At 41.0% G+C, this 12,535-nt stretch overlaps 3 protein-coding genes across 3 annotated transcripts; all 3 read right to left on the bottom strand.

Annotated features, from left to right (window-relative positions):
• Positions 1-272: 272 nt before the first annotated feature.
• LOC107227390 (aldehyde dehydrogenase 1A1) lies at positions 273-3,470 on the bottom strand. The gene is made up of 11 exons (XM_015668518.2): positions 3,314-3,470; positions 2,965-3,069; positions 2,775-2,876; positions 2,508-2,673; positions 2,107-2,411; positions 1,786-1,888; positions 1,515-1,696; positions 1,288-1,452; positions 1,048-1,205; positions 900-974; positions 273-670 (listed from the first exon to the last, which is right to left on the bottom strand). Exons 1-11 carry the CDS (start codon positions 3,371-3,373, stop codon positions 601-603), a joined length of 1,491 nt encoding a protein of 496 aa, XP_015524004.1. The 5' UTR covers positions 3,374-3,470; the 3' UTR covers positions 273-600.
• Positions 3,471-4,153: 683 nt separating this feature from the next.
• Positions 4,154-5,144, bottom strand: LOC124294195 (aldehyde dehydrogenase 1A1-like). Its single transcript, XM_046738649.1, has 4 exons — positions 5,097-5,144; positions 4,826-4,975; positions 4,675-4,746; positions 4,154-4,521 (listed from the first exon to the last, which is right to left on the bottom strand). Exons 1-4 carry the CDS (start codon positions 5,142-5,144, stop codon positions 4,447-4,449), a joined length of 345 nt encoding a protein of 114 aa, XP_046594605.1. The 3' UTR covers positions 4,154-4,446.
• A 2,086-nt stretch (positions 5,145-7,230) lies between these two features.
• Positions 7,231-10,167, bottom strand: LOC107227382 (aldehyde dehydrogenase 1A1). The gene is made up of 11 exons (XM_015668505.2): positions 10,022-10,167; positions 9,832-9,936; positions 9,533-9,634; positions 9,266-9,431; positions 8,843-9,147; positions 8,588-8,690; positions 8,336-8,517; positions 8,060-8,224; positions 7,818-7,975; positions 7,666-7,740; positions 7,231-7,512 (listed from the first exon to the last, which is right to left on the bottom strand). Exons 1-11 carry the CDS (start codon positions 10,067-10,069, stop codon positions 7,443-7,445), a joined length of 1,479 nt encoding a protein of 492 aa, XP_015523991.1. The 5' UTR covers positions 10,070-10,167; the 3' UTR covers positions 7,231-7,442.
• Between the last annotated feature and the right edge of the window lie 2,368 nt (positions 10,168-12,535).

A 12,535-nucleotide genomic window follows, 5' to 3' on the forward strand; every position in this document is an offset into this window, starting at 1 on the left:
TTACAGTGACTGTACGATTTATTGACTGAGTGACAGATGACCGGTACGCTGGTATTACGGTGATTGAACAAATTATTGACCGAGTAGCGACAATTTACCAACACACTGTCTCTGCGATAAAGTCACGTCATCTTCTTTTACGCAATTGGAGAAAAATCGAGCGTGATGGCCGCTGAAATAGATTTCAGGCATCTGTTTGAAATTCATCTAACTATTCATTTCGTTCTCGTTGTGAGATGTTTTTACAACCAGAAATCATAGGGCAATGAACCTACAACCAAATTGTTTTTATTTTTTTTGGTCTTAAAAAATTGAAGTACATCAAAGATTCAAAACGCGAAGCCATTTATCATGTAATAGTAACAGACATGTGCGATTTCATGTAATCCAAGATATGCGTATAGGAATCTTTGATCTCTGTGCAGTTTACAGTTAGTATCATAAATTATTTTACTGACTTTGATTCATACAACGATACCATGAGAACGGTACTGCACAGAAATTTACATAAATTAGAATCAATAAAGTAATTTATTCAACGCAGTATAATTAGTCAGATGTGTGACATGTAGCACCGTCGTCAGGCTCTTGGAAGATAGATTAGTTATTGGTCGGCGTTTTGATGGAAATAGTTTTTATTTCGAGGTACGCATCCAACCCTTCCTTGCCCCTGAAAAAACGAAGAAATTAGCACTTCGGTGTAACCTAAATCGAAATACAATCTTCTAAACTTGCTTTGGGGTTCTCAGATCAAAAGTTCTAGAAACATGTAAGTCATTAACTTTACAACGTTCCTAAGAATTTGAATTTTTGAACAATAATATGGCTGAGATCTCGTTTCGAATTAGTGTACTATTAGAAACCAGAGACGAGAAAGATGGGCATTATAATTAACTTACAATTCACGCCCTAATCCAGACTGTTTGAACCCACCGAAAGGTTGTTGCGAGGTCAATAAGCTGTACTGGTTCACCCTGGAAAGATGACGCTTGTTAGTCAATCTCGAAAAAGGGTCTACACAGCGTTGATTTAGAATTTCTATCTTACCATACGCTGCCGGCTTCTACAGCCTTAGCAAATTCGAGAGCAAGTTCAATGTTCTTAGTAAAGACGCCGGCTGCCAAACCGTAAGTAGTGGCGTTGGCTCTCTCGACAACCTCTTCGAAAGTGTTGAACTTCAGGATCGACTGTACTGGTCCAAATATCTATAAAACATAGAATTGTCAGCGAGAGTTGGTAGTTGAGATTTGACAATTAAGGTTTGTGAAATTCTAGTGCAATGCTTACTTCTTCCTTGGCGATTTGCATGTCGTCGGTTACGTCCGAGAAGACGGTGGGCTTAATAAAATATCCCACTGATCCGTGGCGTTCTCCACCAATCTGTAATTTGGCTCCTTGTTTCTTCCCTGACTCGATTAGTCCCATTACCTTATCGACCGCCCGTGACTCGATCTGAAATCCAATCAAGTTGGCTTAGCTTCTCATTCAGATAACGCGAATGAAGTTCCGAGTACCTGGGGACCTTGTATGCATCCAGGAGTGTAGGGATCGCCAACTTTTGTCGCGGCAGCCACGGCAACGGCCTTTTTCACGAATTCGTCGTATATTCCAGCTTGAACGAAGACGCGGGACGGTGCGATACAGATCTGACCCGCGTGTACGAATACAGAACCGGCAGTTTGAACGGCCAAATCGACTGCATGACAAATAGACGAATTATTAGAATAATAACTTCATAAAATAAGGGAACAAAGTAGCCTTCTCCAACTTGTTTGTTGTACTTACGGTCGGCATCGTCGAAAACGACAAACGGGCTTTTGCCTCCCAGCTCGAGTGTGACACGCTTTAGATTGCTCTCGCCTGCAGCTTTCAGTATGGCATGCCCCACCTGTTCACAACATTCGGATGCAGGTAACATAGTGGGATTATAGCGAGGATCAAAGTGATTGATATCAAGTTCGTGACGCTGCACTTTCTCGCGTCAAGCACGCGACGTCGCGTTACCAGGATCACAGAACTTGTGAACCGGACGTGCAGATAAGATACAGCTTTTACGGGTGTGGCTGAAAACTGTAAAAGTGTATAATAAAAGGCAGTGCAAGTTACCTCAGAAGACCCGGTGAACGAGACCTTGGCGATATCTGGGTGTGCGCTAATCGCCGCACCAGCTGTTGCCCCATAACCTGGTACAACGTTGACGACTCCAGGAGGAAACCCGGCCTCCTTGACGAGGCTGGCCAACAGAAGAGCAGTCAAGGGTGTTTGCTCCGCTGGCTTTATGACCGCGGTACAACCCGCTGCTAATGCTGGCGCAAGTTTCATTCCATACAACCCAATGGGTCCATTCCAGGGAACGATCAGTCCGACTACGCCAACGGGTTCCTTACGCGTCAAGGCGAAAGAGTTACCGTCTTGACGAAAGGAAGAAGAAAAAATGAAAAACCCGACTCGTCATCACTTAGTCACGTTAACATGGGTCCTATCAAGTGGCGACATTTTCAACTCACCAACTGGGATGGTTGAACCTTGAATTTTGTCCGCCCAACCAGCGTAGTAGCGCAGGTGTTTCGCAGCAGTTCCAACCGAGTGGTACGACATGGGGAAGGGCATTCCATTGTCAAGCGATTCTAAATTCGCCAGTTCGTTGATGTTCTGCTCGATGAGATCTGCCAGCTGTGTAGTAAGACGTTGAAATATTATACCCCGCGCTTGTATGGACGCAGTGAAAACAAACTCAATAGACGATTGGTGAACGAAACTTTCGGTATACCGACCCTGTAAATCAATGTCGCACGTGCGGAAGCATCTAATTTTCTCCATTCCGATCCTCTGGCGAAAGCCTTCTTTGCTGCCACTACAGCCTTATCTACGTCAGCCTGTTGGAAATGTGCGATATTACACAATCACATCGCAAAGTCGCTGAACAGCGAAAAAAAGCTAAGCCGACCGACCCACTTTACTTACTTTGTTTCCCTCCGATACTTCGGCATTTGTCTTTTCCGTACACGGATTCACGGTGGCGAACTTCTTTCCGCTTACCGAATCGACGAACTCGTTATTGATGAAAATCTGTAAAGGAACACTGGGTCTTGAATATCTTGAAAAGATTTAAGTAAAGCTATGTGAACAGTTCACTAAACCCACAGTATACCTAACTGTACGCAAGAGCAGTAAATATAGTTGGTCTGATTCACAGAATTATATTCTTTCTTATTTATTCACACAATTCGAACAGTCGAATCAAGATAAAAACGGTTTATGTATTTATGCTTTGTTGAATTGAGGATCAACAGCTTTCAAGATTATAAGGTACCTTGGTATATTTGACTTTGACGTTTGGGTCTGCCTTTGGCGGTTCGATATTAGCTGACATGTTTAAAGATGAAGTTACCGGGATGTTCCTAAATAACTTATTGCTTGGAATGACTTGGGCAATATTTATATATTCCGGCTGTGGGAAGTGTGCACGATGGTGCTTATCAGCGATAGTTGATACCACTAATCTATATCAGTATCTGCCTCACAGTATAAATTGCGTAATTTTATACTGTAATGTGAACGTACGTTATTTTGCTTACTGCTTGCGCAAATTTTTAGATTACTGTTTCAGGTAAACAATATCTGTCACTCATTACTCCTCGTTAATTCATATTTTCAACTACGCATATTGGCATGTGTTAATTAATTAGGTTGCATGAATTATCCGTTGTCTTGTAAAATAGTCAATCCTTATCGTTGCGGGGTCACGAACATAAAAGACATCACGAAACGATTTGAAAAAATATTAGCGATAGACAGAAAAAGAATTAAACTCTCCTCCATCTCTTTTAGAGTATGAGAATCGTATAATATAATTAATGTATGTAGTTTTTGATTATCATGCTGACTGCGAAATACTGATATTATTTTAAAAAATTGCATGGTCATCGAGGAAACATCTGTTTCAGCATGATCATACAGCTTCGAGAATAGTCCATCAAGAAGCTTCATGCTTTTAGTTCAAGTTTTTTCACGACACGCGACATTGTATTCAGAATTTCCGGTACTAATTTCTCAAGTTTTACTCTTGCATGATGTGAATCGAAACTGCGTTCTTAAATATTAACTGGTTAAACTAAATACAAACGCGGCGGCGAATCGGTAGTCTTGAAAAAACTTTCGAAGTGTCTTTACTTTATTTCTTGATACAGATTTCTCTTGATTAAAGAGTTTTTGAAAATTTAGTAGCTAATCTTGGAGTGTTGAATCACTTTTGCGTCTTCGTAGCAGCAACCTGAACGCATTCCCATAAACTCAATTTACGATCAAGTAGTAGTCGACCATTTTCTGCCTGAGCTCGATAGACCAACATTTCATTCTTGTCTCATTGAAAGCGCGTAATAGTAAAAGTTCATGTGGCCATATTAGATTTCACGTAACATTTGTAGAGTGCTGTTGCGAGACACATCAGTGATTGAATGGTGTTTTATAATCAGAATAGTTTTGGTTGGAAGGTAGGCATCGTCCAACCTTTCCTTTCCCCTGAAACAGCAAAATGGAAACTGTATTGTAATCGAAGCCTAAAAATGTTACTGCTTTTTGGATGCGACCTTTTTTTCAGTATTATTCGAAGTTTTCTTAATCCTGTTACCGAAATGATTGTAGAAATACATTTGCTAAACTAAATAAACTTACAATTCGCGTCCTGCCGCACTGTTTGAAACCACCGAGAGGTGTTTGTGCAGTCATGGCATTGCACTGGTTCACCTTTAAAGAAAATAGCCGTGTTCGTTGGTAGATGTCTCAAATAAATCTTTGCTTAGTAATTTAAGGGACTTTATCATACACTACCGACTTCTATGGCTGTGGCATATTCGAGAGTAATCTTAATGTTTTTGGTGATGACACCGGCTGATAACCCGTATACATTGTCACTCGATCTGCTGACTTCTTCAAAAGTCTCGAGCTCCAGGATCGGCTCCACAGACCCAAAGATCTATAATACGTAGAACTGCCGGTTATAGTTGGTGCATGTGGTTTGTGAATATTAGAGTTTGTTGAACGTTCTACTTTCCCCATTGCATGTATAGGGAATAGTTTGAGGAAAATATTTGTACCTTCGTGTATTTCGTTTTTGGATTCGGAATTCCTTTGGGCGTATTCATATTTACGAAAAAAACTACCAGTTGTTTTTCTCAAACTATACCGATGTGGTGAAATTGTTAATCACGCATCTTATGGTTATGGGTCCGCAAGGGGAGGAGGGGATCAGCCTTGGGCTTGCATAAGTGCATGCTCAATGTTGTCGTAGTAACGACGCTTTATCGAAATTGAAGTGGATAATGAACCACTATAGTATTACGAAGGCCAGCCGATATGTGTGTCTTTTTTCTTTTTATTCCGCAAAATTGAGTGCTGGACTTAAACATGGTCGACCGGTTACTAACTCGGGTCTTTCTTATTTGTTTACATGAAGCAGCAGATATTCATTCTCTTACTCGTAGCCAGATTCAGAAAAAAAAGATGTTGGACTGATTAGACAGTCGGTCTTCACGGCAATAACCCGCTTTACGAATTTCCGACAAATCTCAGCTTGCTTCACGGAAACTTTATGAACTGCAGTGAAACTACAGACTTTGTTATTGATTGGATCGTAACTAGTTCTGATCGTTTTGAGAACCTCAAGAACTGATTTTCGACAAAAAAAAGGGTACGCGAACGTTCAAGGTTTATTTTTAATAGTGTTGTGAAATTTGAAATAACATTCCAACTTTTTCTTACTGAATTCCCAACTCTCCGGATGTTTCACAACTTTGTAACATCGTCTGTAACCCAAAACTTTTTCTGACGTAAGAAAAACGATTTTCCGACATTTGAATCAGAGAGAGTGACTATTTATATTTACCATGGACATATTTTAAATACAAATTTCTGCGAATTTTCACTTCTAGTTTTAATTTTTACAACTGTTATAATTTTTCAATTTCTTGTCAAGCTATGGGGTAGGTACAACAAAAATCAGTTAGTTACATTGTATAAATAAATTTAATTAGAATGTTCAATAATGTTCATGTTTCAATATGAGCATGTAGTTATGAAGTTGGCTTGGCAGATCTTGTTGAAAATCATTTTAGGGGTGAATTTGCCTTGTTCACCTACCGCTACTTCGGCAATCGGCTCTTACGTGCACGGATCGATGGTAGTGAACGTCTCAGCACTTTTTTAATTAACGAACTTGTTGTCGATGGAAATCTAGGAATCCTTAAATTCGAAATTTTAGTAGCGTAAAAGTCTGTAATCAATAACAAAATAGTTTATGACGAGGAGTTGCCACATCTTTCCGACATCAAAAACACATAGAATATTATGAAAAAATTATTTTGCATCTTCGCGTACTTAATTTTTCGATTTGAAATTCCCTTAGGCTGAACGGTGTTTGCGCAGGGAGTGTACGAAGTTTCGTTGCTTGTAAAATGTACCAAGACCATTGAATCCTTAACCACGCCTTTGATAGAATCACTTAGCATGAGGGAGAGGATCTAGTTACGAGCTTGCACAAGTCCATTCATTAGGTTGGTCTAACCGCGCTTTATACGAATTAACGTTACGACCGAATCCTGACATCGTTACGAATAGCATTGTTGCACAGTTTTCGTTATTTATTTTATCACAATGAGTTTCTAACTCGTGTACAGTTATCCGTTTAGTAAACCATGTATTACCAACTCAAGCGTGACAAGCAGGTGCCTGTTATTTCCTCTCACGAGTAGATCAAGAAAATGAAGGTGATAGGCTGAATAAACAATCATCTTCGTTCATCGAACCTGAGTGCTAAATGCTAAATGTTACCGCCTCGTTGTCTTATCAGATGTATAGATGTTTTTCACCTTAACGCGAATCTGCTTGCACAACAGGTGTTGAATAAATGAAACTACATTTGAGATACTCGTCTACGAAAAGTAAATTCACCTACTCGGCCATACGTATAAAGTATTCTTGTCTCGACATATTTATCATCAGAATTTATTGAATACATGGCCGAGGAGATGAATGAATCCATCAGTTTGCCGTAACTGAAACAAGGTTAAAATCATGCTTCATCGGGAAAGTGGCCGCGGTAACGAATTCATATTTGATAGGCGGTTCAAAAACATTTTACACCAAAGGAGACATTGTATTATTGAACGACGTATAATCCTGAAGTGCCGATACTTCATTTCCTTTATCGTCAAGTTTTCCAATTTAAAAAAATTACCATTCTACCAGTTTTATTTGCCCTCTATTCGCTTCTTCGGTAAAACAATCCAACATAGATCAACAACTCAATCTTAGGAGAGTAATACGCATGTATTTTACACAGTTACATAACAATATTTTTGTAATTTGATTGTTTTGTTTGATGTTCGCTTTCAGTAGCTGCGGAGCTAAAATTTATCACTCCTGATAAGTAGCTTGGAGTTAGGTCAATGGTTTGTTGGCAATTTAATCGAAATGGTTTTGGTTTCGAGGTAGGCATCCAACCCTTCCTTCCCCCTGAAACAGAAGAATAGAAACCGTATTGTAATCGATGCCTAGAAATATAACTGCTCTTCTAATGCGAGATTTTTTTCAACAGTAATCGAAGTTTTCTCAATCCCGTCACCGGAATGCATATAGAAATACATAAGCTAAACGAAATAAACTTACAATTCGCGTCCTATGCCGGACTGTTTGAAACCACCAAAAGGTGTTTGTGCAGACATGGCATTGTACTGGTTCACCCTTGAAAAAACAGCAGTCTTCGTTAGTAGATATCTCAAAAAAATCTGTACGTCGTAGCTTAAGGATTACGACCTTACCATACACTACCGGCTTCCACGGCTTTGGCGTATTCGAGGGCAGTCTCAATGTTTTTGGTGAAGACACCAGCTGATAACCCGTACTCAGTGTCATTCGATCTCCTGACAACTTCTTCGAACGTCTCAAACTTCAGGATCGACTGTACCGGTCCAAAGATCTATAAAACGTAGAATCGCCAGTTGGAATTGGTATTTCTGATTTGAATACCAAAGTTCGGTGAAATTCTAATAGAAATGCCTACTTCTTCCTTGGCGATTCGCATGTCGTCGGTCACGTCCGAGAACACGGTGGGCTCGATGAAATAACCGTTTGTTTTTCGGCGTTTTCCACCAAGTTGTAATTTTGCCCCTTCTTTCTTCCCCGATTCGATCAGTCCTATGATTTTCTCAACGGCCCGTAATTCGATCTGGAACCGAATTCAGTAAGTTCACTTTATAAATCAGATTATTATACGCATCTCTCATATTACATTGTAATTCCCTGGACGAATTCAATTCATTTGGAAGGCTTTTCGTACCTGGGGGGCCTGCCAACATCCCGGGGTAAAGGCGTCTCCAACTTTCATTTGGGAGGCCACCGCGACGGCTTTTTTCACAAACTTGTCGTAAATTCCAGCCTGGACGAAAACACGCGATGGCGAGGTGCACATTTGACCCCCATGTGAGAATATAACGGCAGCTTCTTGAACAGCTGCATCGACTGGTTAAATGAGCAAAGTATTAGCGTGCATTCAATTTGTCGAAATATTCAGACCAAGAATCTTACTCACTGTCAGCGTCGTCGAAAACAACAAATGGGCTTTTTCCTCCCAATTCGAGTGTAACACGTTTGAGATTACTCTCGCCTGCAGCTTTCAGAATGGTGTGTCCCACCTGATAGTAAAAAAGATGAAAACGTTAGACGTCTCTGGAGATAAAAGTATGGATTCTAAAACAGCAATCAGGTAATGATTGACACCTGAATAGTAGCATCGAAACTTTATGAAAGAAGCATGACGAAAATCTATAATAGCGATTCCTATTACCAGTGAAGAACCAGTGAAGGAAATCTTTGCTACATCGGGATGCAGGCTGAGTGCACCTCCGGCCGCTGCACCATAACCTGGCACAACGTTGACAACCCCTGGAGGAAAGCCGGCTGCTTTGATAAGGCTGGCCATGAAAAGTGCAGATAGAGGTGTCAATTCCGCTGGTTTTATTACCACTGTGCAACCCGTTGCCAATGCGGGCCCGAGTTTGAATCCATACATTGCGATCGGGACGTTCCAGGGAGTAACCAGAGCAACGACTCCGACGGGCTCCTTTCTCGTCAACGCGAACGAATTACCATCTTGGGAAAGCATAAAAATGCTGTTTTACTAACCTTATTAGACTGTACATCGTATGAAGTACAGAGACCTTGAATTTTAAATACTTAAACTTGCAGAAACAAACTATACAGGACTCACCAGCGGGAATTGTAGAGCCCTGAATTTTGTCAGCCCAGCCAGCATAGTAGCGCAAGTTTTGGGCTGCTTTAATGGTGATTCCGTACGCCATAAGAAACGGCATACCGTTATCCAATGACTCCAAGCTCGCTAATTCGTTGACATTTTCTTCAAAAAGATCGGCCAGCTGTAGTGAGATAAACAAATAGAATGTAGTGTGCGCAAATCGCTTGCCAAGAGTCTATGTGGCATAAAATTTGTAGACGCGTAGGCGAAACTGATACTGACCTTGTTAATTAGCGCTGCACGGGCAGAAGCATCCAGCGATCTCCACGCAGATCCTCTTGCGAAAGCCTTCTTTGCCGATGCTACTGCCTTGTCTATGTCAGCCTACAAGGTACAAAGAAACCAGTTAGTTATATCATACCAAACGAACACATCATTCTTGACATGACAAACGTGAATGATCAGCAGGCATGGATTAATTTCGTACGTTTATATTTTAATTTGAGGATGTAATTAAGGATTTGATAGTGCAGTAGTTTTAGCAGATCCGGTTGTAACTTTTTTTTTATCGTTAAATTCACCTTGTCACCTTCGGCTATTTGGGCAATTGGCTTTTCGGTGCGTGGATTGACGGTCGCGAACGTCTTTCCACTTTCTGCGTCCACGAATTCATTGTCGATGAAAATCTGGAAAATATAAAACTCGGCATTTTAATAATCGGCATGAAAATAACGAAGTATAGGAAGCATAGTTTAAAAAATCAATTTGTACCTTCGTGTACTTGATTTCTGGATTCGGGTTTCCCTTGGGCGGTATCATGTTTACGGAAGAAACTGTCTAGGTAATGCGTCGAACCTGTACTGACGTTGTGAAATTGCTCGCCAGCTATTTTATGGTCTCGTGAAGCGTGACTAACGGGTTATAATCTCGCGGGATTACGCAAGCGTATATCTCTAGATACCCTAATGCTGTATCATGTTGACTGTGAGTTAGCTGAATTATCTCCAACGGTACTCGATCATAAGTCCTATTTAAGGGGAATCCATATCCTTTAAATTTTAAAGAATCGGGTTTTGGTTTATTAACACGTTTGAGATTACTCTTGCCTGCAGCTTTCAAACAAGTGTGTCCCATCTAATAGTAAATCGGATGAAAATTTTAAATGACTTTTAAGATAGAGCGCGGCAATATTCAAATTAAAGGAATACATTTTCTCAACATATACAATAGCGAATCCTATTACCAGAGAGGAAGCGGTGAAGGAAATCTTGGCAACATCGGGATGCAGGCTGAGTGCACTTCCGGCCGCTGCACCATAACCTGGCACAACGTTGACAACTCCTTGAGGAAACTCGGCCGGGTTACAGTTCGAAAATCCGAAATTTTCGAGGTGCGAATTTTAAAACAACGAATGACCAGCGTATCGACCAGTGTTGGGATTTTCGATAAATCACCCGGTAGAATAAGTGTTTTCCTGATTGTTCATTCAATCGAACGCTCCCCTATCCGAAAAAGTATTTTCAGAACAGTCGGCATTCCGAATTACCAAAGCACAGAATGTGGAGGTATACAAAAATGAAAGTTCCAAAATTAAAAATTAAGAACGGCTAATACTTCGAACAGCCGCTAAACCGAAATAATTAGCTGTCGACAATCAAAGTTCAGAAAGAGCAAAATTACGATCCGCAAAATGCAGAAGGGCAGGAAAGCCGAAAGACCGGAATACGGTTGTCATAGTTATGCAGACTCATGCTTACTGGCACTAGACACCCGCCATCGGATACGCGTGGCGTTGCAGAGAATGTATGGGCTTCTGACGTTATCCAACCTTTCGGAATTTTTCCCATTCTGTCTTCAGCGGGTTTCAGGATTTCGACTTTTCTTCGAGTCTTTAGTCAGTCGTTATTGCTAAATTCGGATTCGTAGATTTTCGACAAAGGCACGAGTCTAAGATTTGTAAAGACTACTTTTTGACTCTTCGGTATTTGCACAATTCAATATTTTGCCTTTTGTAATCTTGTCCATTGCAAAAAAAAAAAAAAAAAATTATGTTATAAATTTGATTATACATTTTTGCGTTCTCAAGTTTTATTTTCCTACAAGTTATCATTTCGTATTCCTGGTGTTTCTACGTTTTCAAATGTTTGTACCCCACCCGCCCGAAATGCGGCCGCTTTGAGAAGGCTGGCCATGAAAAGTGCAGGTAGAGACGTCAATTCCGCTGGTTTTATTACCACTGTACAACCCGCTGTCAATGCGGGCCCGAGTTTGAACCCATACATTGCGATCGGGACGTTCCAGGGAGTAATCAGTGCCGTGACTACGACGGGCCCATTTGTCGTCATGGCGAACGAGTTACCAGTCTGGAGAGGCATAAAAACGCCGTTTCACTAACCGGAACAGACTGTACATCCTACGAAGTACGAAGAGCTTGAATTTGGAATACTTGAACTAGCAAATACAAGCCATAGATGATTTACCAGCAGGAATAGTAGAACCCTGAATTTTATCAGCTGATAAAACCAGCAACCAGCATAGTAGCACAAGTCTTACGCATTCTTCACGTCAGGCCAGGGTCACGGCCAAGAGAAACGGCATACCATTATTCAGTGACGAGAATATCCATTATTCGTTAACATTTTCTTTGAATAGATCGGCCAGCTGTGGTGAGATAAACAAATAGACTGGTATGGGCAAATAGAGTGTTGAGATTCGAAGTGGCGTCAATTCGCTAGACACGTAGGTGGACTGATTGACCTTGGTAATGAGCTTTGTACGCGCCCAAGCATCCAGCCATCTCCACGCAGTTCCTCTGGCGAAAGACTTCCTTGCCGATGCTACTGCCTTGTCTATGTCAGCCTGTAAGGTACAAAAAACCAGCTGGTTACATCATACTGAATGTACACAGTATCATTGGGATGACAAGCAGGAATAACTATCGTTAAACTCACTTTCTTACCTTCCGCTGCTCGGGCAATTGGCTTTTCGGTGCGTCGATTGACGGTCGCGAACGTCTTTCCACTTTCTGCGTGCACGAATCCATTGTCGATGAAATTTTGGAGAATGTGAAATTTGGCATTTTAATTTCACGAAAATGACGAAGTATAGAAAGCATAGTTTGAAAAATCAATTTGCATCTTCGTGTACTCGATTTCTGGATTCGGATTTCCCTTGGGAGGTATCATATTTACGGCAACAACTGTGCAAGTTATGCGTCCAGCCTGTACGGACCTCGTGAAATTGCTCTCCAGGCATTTTATGCTGTCGTGAAGCGCGATTGACGGA

The sequence above is a fragment of the Neodiprion lecontei genome, chromosome 1 (genome assembly GCF_021901455.1).
Source record: "Neodiprion lecontei isolate iyNeoLeco1 chromosome 1, iyNeoLeco1.1, whole genome shotgun sequence".
Lineage (NCBI taxonomy): Eukaryota > Metazoa > Arthropoda > Insecta > Hymenoptera > Diprionidae > Neodiprion > Neodiprion lecontei.

Excerpts from the sequence above, each read along its gene's own strand:
- LOC107227390 (XM_015668518.2), bottom strand. The coding sequence starts at position 3,373 with ATGTCAGCTAATATCGAACCGCCAAAGGCAGACCCAAACGTCAAAGTC. Across the intron at positions 1,453-1,514 it reads GATGCATACAAGGTCCCCAG|ATCGAGTCACGGGCGGTCGA; the intron begins GTACTCGGAACT and ends ATTGGATTTCAG. Across the intron at positions 975-1,047 it reads GTAGAAGCCGGCAGCGTATG|GGTGAACCAGTACAGCTTAT; the intron begins GTAAGATAGAAA and ends TCATCTTTCCAG.
- LOC124294195 (XM_046738649.1), bottom strand. The coding sequence starts at position 5,144 with ATGAATACGCCCAAAGGAATTCCGAATCCAAAAACGAAATACACGAAG. Across the intron at positions 4,976-5,096 it reads CAAAAACGAAATACACGAAG|ATCTTTGGGTCTGTGGAGCC; the intron begins GTACAAATATTT and ends TACGTATTATAG. Across the intron at positions 4,522-4,674 it reads AGTGCGGCAGGACGCGAATT|GGGAAAGGAAAGGTTGGACG; the intron begins GTAAGTTTATTT and ends TTGCTGTTTCAG.
- LOC107227382 (XM_015668505.2), bottom strand. The coding sequence starts at position 10,069 with ATGATACCGCCCAAGGGAAACCCGAATCCAGAAATCAAGTACACGAAG. Across the intron at positions 9,635-9,831 it reads AAATAGCCGAAGGTGACAAG|GCTGACATAGACAAGGCAGT; the intron begins GTGAATTTAACG and ends TGTACCTTGTAG. Across the intron at positions 7,741-7,817 it reads GTGGAAGCCGGTAGTGTATG|GGTGAACCAGTACAATGCCA; the intron begins GTAAGGTCGTAA and ends TGTTTTTTCAAG.